The sequence below is a fragment of the Mus musculus genome, chromosome 1, assembly GCF_000001635.26.
Source record: "Mus musculus strain C57BL/6J chromosome 1, GRCm38.p6 C57BL/6J".
Lineage (NCBI taxonomy): Eukaryota > Metazoa > Chordata > Mammalia > Rodentia > Muridae > Mus > Mus musculus.
Window position 1 is genome coordinate 83,112,972 of NC_000067.6, and position 6,848 is coordinate 83,119,819.

Genomic DNA, 6,848 nt, shown 5'->3' on the forward strand with positions numbered 1-6,848 from the left:
CATTTCTGGGTGAGAGTCACTAAGTCAGGGTTACAGGAACTTATCGTCCAGGGACTGGAGTCAGAGAAAATCATCCTGTGGGGTACCAAGATGGATACGTTTGCTGGCTCATTCTTTTCTCAAGTTTATGACATTTTATTCTCTTTTCATTTCTGAGTGCTGATATTACAGGCATGCCACCACAAGCTGCTCCTATTTTATTCTTTTTGATGGCATTGTGAAGCCATTTTCTTAGTTGTATTTTCAGGATATGCACTGATAGTTTATAGACATACAATTGCTTCTGTATAGTGAGCTTGACTCTTGGACCTCAGTGAACTCACTTATCAGTTTTCATCATACAAGAGAATTTAAAAAATAGTTTTGCATGCAGAAGCTTATATTATCTACAAATTCCTGTCTCCTTTATCATCTGGGTGCCCCACTCCTTCCCTGCTTCATGCTGCATGGCATTTGTTTGCACTTCTAGTACGGGGATAAATAGAACTGGTGACAGCAGATATCCTTGTCTCATTCTTGCCTGCAGGATCAGGCATTAAGCCTTTCAGCCATAAGCGTGACATTAACTGTGGGGTTTTCACAGATCAACCTTATCAGATTGAGGAATTTCTCTATGGTTCCAAGATTGTTGAGTATTTTAGTCATGAGTCTATCAAATATTTTCCTAAATGGAATTGTGTGTGTGCGTGTGTGCGTGTGTTACAGTATACATTCTCCAGTTCCATACCCTCTGGGGTGGCCAATGTTCTAGTTGGCTGGTATAGTAAATTCCATTTAGGTGTAATATATAAGCTTATTATATAAGTGGTTAGGTTCAGTTTGGTTAGATTAGTTTGTTGTAGACTTTCATGTACTTTTGTAAAATGTTCAAAAAGGATTTATCTTAGTCTTAATTATGTATATGCATGTACCTGTGAGATGAGAAGAGGGTGTCAGATTCCCCTAACGATGGAGTTAGAGGTGAGCTGCCCAGCTTGGGTGCTGGAAACTGAGCTAGGGCCCTCAGCAAAACAGGACATGCTTTGAGTCATCTCTCCAACCCCTCTCAGGTCTGTTTTCCTGAGAGGAACTGACCTGTAGCTTTCTTTGCTCTTGAGTTCTCTCTCTCACTTTATTATTGTCGGTCAACACTGTACTCACAGACTGAGTTGGAAATTGTCTCTCCTGGCTTATTTGTGAAAGCTGCGGTGGACTGACAGCGAGTTTTCTTTGACAGAACTTCAGTGAAACCTGGGATTTTTGTGGTGAAGGAAAACTATAGTTACTAATAGGATACCCTGTTTAAATCTATTCAAGTATTCTATTCTAGTTCTAAATCAGTTTTGCTCATGTTATACATTTGGTTGGCATACAGTTGTCTATAGTCTCCCCTTATAATTCTAATTACTTTTAAGTCAGTAGGAAAGAGCTCTCATTTGTGAGGGGATTGCTGTCTTCCTGGCAATCATAGTTAAATTTCACTGTTGTTGTCTACCATGACTAAGAATAAGGTTTGGGTCACATCAGTTTCCTCCACTGCTTTGCTGTCCTGTGCCACAGTTACACCCCCCTACCCCCCTAGTCATTATCATTTCGTCCCTTTGATTGCCTTGGGTTCTGCTCGCTCTACTTTTAAAGTGTCTTGAAGCAGAAGGTAAGTTTATTGCTTAGCACCCTTCTTGGTTTAAATGCAGGTGTTTGCTCACTGATCTTACAGCTGTTGGATTTTATGAAAAAGAAAGAACCAGAAATATGTTTGGTAGAGGCTCGGTATGGTGTGGGGGTAGGGGGTGCCTCTGCAGGCCCATGCTGGGACATCCCTTCACACTAAGGTACTGGTCACAGGTCGGGTATAGTATAGAATAGAGTTTACTTAGGGCATGGGAGGGAGCATTGGAAAAGGAGGAGGAAGGGAGGGAGAGAGAGAGTGAGGGGAGAGAGAGAGAGAGAGAGAGAGAGAGAGAGAGAGAGAGAGAGAGAGAGAGAGAGAGAAGACTGGCTATAAACAAGTGGAGAGACAAGGGGGAGGGAAAAAATGGGGAGAGAAGGGACAGAGAGGGAAGAGAGTAAGAGAGTGACTGGGGTGGGGGGGGGGGGCAAACAGCCCCTTTTATACTGAGTCAGGCATACCTGACTGTTGGCCACTGTGGGGCAGAGCCTAGAAAGAATGCTAACAACAGCCTCCCCTAAATTTTGAAATACTCATCTCAAAGTATTTCTTTACTCTCAGTGATTTCTTTTTTACATGTTGGTTATTTAGTAGTACATCAACCAATGTTCATAAGTTTGTGAATCCCCAAGTCTTCTTCTCTTATTAATTGGTGGTTTGATTTTGTTGTGTTAAATAAAAAACAAAAACAAAAACCCACAGTATATATTATTGAACACTTTAGGAATTTATTTGGACATTTTAGTGATGTATCACATAATTTATCTTAGGGAATCTTTCATCCACAATGGAGAGGAATGACCATCTTATTTCTGGGTGGAATGTTCTAGAGATGTTTATTGTCTAGTGGGTTTGGGGTGCTGCTTAGGTACTCTATTTTGGGGGGTTCTCAGCCCACTTTTTCTGATAATTATTGACAAGTATGAATGGTAGTCTTCAATCTGGACTATTGAAGATTTCTCCTCCTCTCTTCAGCTCTGTCAGTTTTTATATCATATATTTAGTGATACAGTTGCTTGGTGTGTATATATTAATAATATCCTCATATATATTTCTATAATCTTAAATGAATAGATTCTTTAATAATCCGAGACTCCCTCCTTATCTGAAACATTGTCTGTTTTATTTATCACCTATCATGTCTAGTCCAGGTGTCTTTATTTACTTTTTCTTGGTTCTCTTACCACTCAGTTTTCTTGAGTTCTCTATATGGTATTTCTGTCTTATCACACATTAGAGATCCCAATATGTTATTAACATCATCACCACCATCTTTGGACTGTTTTTCAGATTGGCCATTTCTGGTAGTGTTTGCTCTTTTCCCTCCCTTAGGCTCTGCATTAAATATATCAACACAAAGAACAAAAGTCTGGTTGAAGACTTTTTCTTGGCTGCCGTCAAACATAAACAATTTGTAGAGAAGTTGATATGCCATCAAGGTGAAGTGGCGGGTTGAGACTGGTGTTTTCCACAATAGTTTGGGACACCTCTGTCATGTTGTTTTTCTACCTGTTCTGGATGTCATTCTAGAAATTCAGAAACTTTTATGACAGCTAAACACCAACCAGGTAATCACAAGCATGTGTTGCAGCACGTCTGGCATCCCACCTAATCTTTCCCCTCTAGGACTGGATACACAATAGGAGTATGATAGTATGATATGTTCCATTCAGAGTCTGTCCCTCTTTTTCCAACACACACACACACACACACACACACACACACACACACACACACACAGAGAGAGAGAGAGAGAGAGAGAGAGAGAGAGAGGGAGGGAGGGAGGGAGGGAGAGAGAGAGAGAGAGAGAGAGAGAGAGAGAGAGAGAGAGAGAGAGAGAGAGAGAGAGAGAGATTAAGTTAAACCTGGACAGGTGCCATTTCTGGGCCACTCGTCTGAGCTGCATTTCTTCCTCCTACATCCTGAGGAATTAACAGGATTCCCTCCTCCCCTGCCCTCCCCACCCCCCACCTGACCTTCACACCTTCTCAACAGTAGGAAAAGGCAGGAAGTTTTCCCTGTGGGTTTTCTTTGTGGTGACAGGATGAGGCAGATTAATCAATGGGGGAAAACCCCGGGTGAGAACACGCCTTCTTGTGTACATTCCCAGTATTTTGCTATAAGAAGGGCTGGTGCTGGAGCACAGGAGCACTCGCAGGGCACTGGGTACCCAGCACTGAGTACATCAACTCCTGGAGCTGAGAATGGCCTGCGGTGGCAAGCGTCTGCTCTTCCTTGCTTTGGCATGGGTACTGCTGGCTCACCTCTGCAGCCAGGCAGAAGGTAAGGGTGGCGCCTTCTGCTGGTTACAGGAGACTTCTGTCCTCTGGACCATATCTAGGGGTTCCCTGAGGACAGCAGCATGCTAAGGAATATGTCAGGGAGACTGGTTGGCTCATAGATAAGAGGAGAAATGAGTCGATGCTAGCAATCAGGTTTCTTCTCTGCCATCAATCCTAGCAGATGTGAAGAGTGATGGATGGACTTTCAGGGACACTTAAACTTCAGGACAAGACCCAAGTACCATTTCTGGGAGTGATGCGCTAGAGTGTATTTCAAGATATATATGGTCATTCAGAAATGCGTAGAACATTTCACCGCCAGCTTTTTGTTTAATCTCCCAACCAAGTAATGTTAGTAAAGTCCATAACTTATTTTTAAAGTTCTGACTATGACAGTTGACCTTAGTGTCCCCATGAGGCCTGAAGGACATTGTTCTCCAACTTTAAGATAACATTTATCCAGTACCTTACAGCAGGTTAGACTTTAACTTCGAGGCGTGCCCAAGTATTGCTTTATTATATTGTTATCTGCAACAGGTGCATGGCTGGAAACATGTGGTGAACTTTATGAACCTGACTTAAGTGCCACCAGCCAATACAACAGCCCTGGAGTGCTTTGGGCAAGATTATAGGATATAGTCATATAGAATATAGGAGATAGAGAATATAGGAGTTCCCTCTATATTCTAAAGATGAAAGACTATGGTGAATTGCAATGAAGTATCTGCATTTCTTACTAGAGATGGCGAGAAGCCATGGTCTTGTGAATTGTGTTAGTTAAACCAAAACATCCCAGCATACGATTAAAAAAAATAACTGGGAACTATGTTAAAGTGGAGCTCAAAGACATGGAAATTCATTCCTGTGGACTTAATACCTTTTTATGCCTTTTAGCAGCAAGCAACTACGACTGTTGCCTCTCGTACATACAGACGCCTCTTCCTTCCAGAGCTATTGTGGGTTTCACAAGACAGATGGCCGATGAAGCTTGTGACATTAATGCTATCATGTAAGTTATTCACCAACTTAAATTCAGTTCCTTCAGGAATACATGGAAATTTCACTGCATGTGAAAATTTTTAATTTTTGATTTTCAGCTTTCACACGAAGAAAAGAAAATCTGTGTGCGCTGATCCAAAGCAGAACTGGGTGAAAAGGGCTGTGAACCTCCTCAGGTATGGATCATTGAAGGACAAGCAGTCTCTCTCCAAATGATGGGGATAAGGAAGCAGAGAGTGGATCAAAGGTCTGCTGGAGTTCTTCAGCCTAGTGACATTGAACTTTAGAAGGGGGATTTGAGTTAGATCATGCAAGCACAGGATGCATTTTGCAGTTGTATGCCAACACCATCATCATTTTTGATATTATTTTAACTTAATGACTTGTCTCTCAAGGTGTCTTAGAATTCCCTGTGCAGCTGATAGTCAATAGCTACTTGATTCTTGTGGAAAAGATGTTTCCTCATTATATCATTTACATACTTCCTGACACTTGGTTGGTTGCTAAAGCCTGAAAAATAAATTTAATTATGAAGAGTCCAGTGATACTGGCTTATGTCAGTAATGTAGCATTTTATCAATAGATGGTATCTGATACTACTGTGCCATAGATACTGAATTTAGAGATGTTAGATAAGTGTTCACATCCCGTTTCTCTCATTAACTAGCTTAGTTATGTTGGGCAAAGCCATCTTTTCTCAGACTCAAATCCCTCATAAGAAGATGTGATATACCAAAGCCATTCCTATCATCTAGTCATCAATTCACAATTTACGCTTTTCCTCTTTTATTATAGCCTAAGAGTCAAGAAGATGTAAAAAACTGATGCTTTTTTGGGATGGAATTGGACACAGCCCAAGGAGGAAATGATCACAGCTGGGGTTGAAGGCTTCACCTGCACATCACTGCACAGACCTGATTTGTGTCCCAGTGGACTTGTCCAATGGATGAAGTTGATTCATATTGCATCATAGTGTGTCATATTTAAGCTCACATTAGAGTTAAGTTGTATTTTATGTTATTTATAGATCTGAATTTTCTATGTTTAGCTATTTAATGTTAATTTCCCACAATCCATGGGGGCGCTTAGTGGAAGGATTAATATTATGTTTAAGGGAATAGTTTATATGGACCTTTTTGTCAACAATAAGCTATTGTAAAGATATTTAATGTTCTGTTTATTTAATTGCTTCTTAAATTGATATGATTTTCTTATAAAACAGAAAAGAATTATAAGAATATATTGAAAATAAAAGAATTGAAAGGTACTTGTTGATAGAGTCATATATTACTTATTGGTATGTATACTGAAGATATTAAATCATACAACACACATAAGTATTTCCTAAAAAAAATTGTATCTTCACTTAATTCTGCCCAGCTTTCCCCTTTACTTCTGCTCCTCACAGCCTGGGCTTTATCCAAACAAACAGAAAGGTTGCACTTTTGGAATTGGAAGCCATTCTCCTGCATCCTGCACCCCCCACTCCCAATTAGAATGGCCTTATGTTTGAGACCCACAGTCAGTGTTTATTGATATATGCATTTTAGCATAAGTAAGTAGACCCATACACTTGGTGACTGTAGAAAAACAACAACCATTTGAATATGCTTTGGAGAAGTCACTTGACTCATCTTTCTGTCAGCAACTCTTCATCTCAGCTAGGAACATTTCTGTACTTAGAAGTCCTGAGCCTCATATAAAACAGTTTTCCAAAGGAAAACATAGGATGCTCTTAGAACCCAATTGCTCTTAGGAGTCCAAGGGGACACTTAAGGTGGTAAAAGCTAGAGAGAATATAGCAGTAAGGCTCCGAAAGAGTGACATCATTCTCAATGCTCACTGGTGAGCCTCCACAGCCTTCCAGATGGTCTGCCTCTGTTTCTAAAGAGCACCAAAGACCCTGCCCCCCACTGGCA

The 6,848-nt window shown here is 40.7% G+C and overlaps 1 protein-coding gene across 2 annotated transcripts; it reads left to right on the forward strand.

Annotated features, from left to right (window-relative positions):
• Positions 1-3,794: 3,794 nt before the first annotated feature.
• On the forward strand, positions 3,795-6,196 carry Ccl20 (chemokine (C-C motif) ligand 20). Of its 2 annotated transcripts, none has more exons than NM_016960.2 (4): positions 3,795-3,931; positions 4,825-4,939; positions 5,028-5,105; positions 5,725-6,196. In NM_016960.2, the coding sequence occupies exons 1-4, from the start codon at positions 3,853-3,855 to the stop codon at positions 5,744-5,746; spliced, it is 294 nt and encodes a 97-aa protein (NP_058656.1). In that variant the 5' UTR covers positions 3,795-3,852; the 3' UTR covers positions 5,747-6,196. The 2 variants fall into 2 exon arrangements, with proteins under 2 accessions (NP_058656.1, NP_001153210.1); NM_001159738.1 differs by having other exon boundaries at positions 4,828-4,939.
• Positions 6,197-6,848: the final 652 nt, after the last annotated feature.

Bases quoted from the DNA above. Each gene is read 5' to 3' on its own strand.
- Ccl20 (NM_016960.2), top strand. From the start codon at position 3,853: ATGGCCTGCGGTGGCAAGCGTCTGCTCTTCCTTGCTTTGGCATGGGTA. The intron at 3,932-4,824 runs GTAAGGGTGGCG...TATGCCTTTTAG, and splicing joins CCTCTGCAGCCAGGCAGAAG to CAGCAAGCAACTACGACTGT. The intron at 5,106-5,724 runs GTATGGATCATT...CTTTTATTATAG, and splicing joins AGGGCTGTGAACCTCCTCAG to CCTAAGAGTCAAGAAGATGT.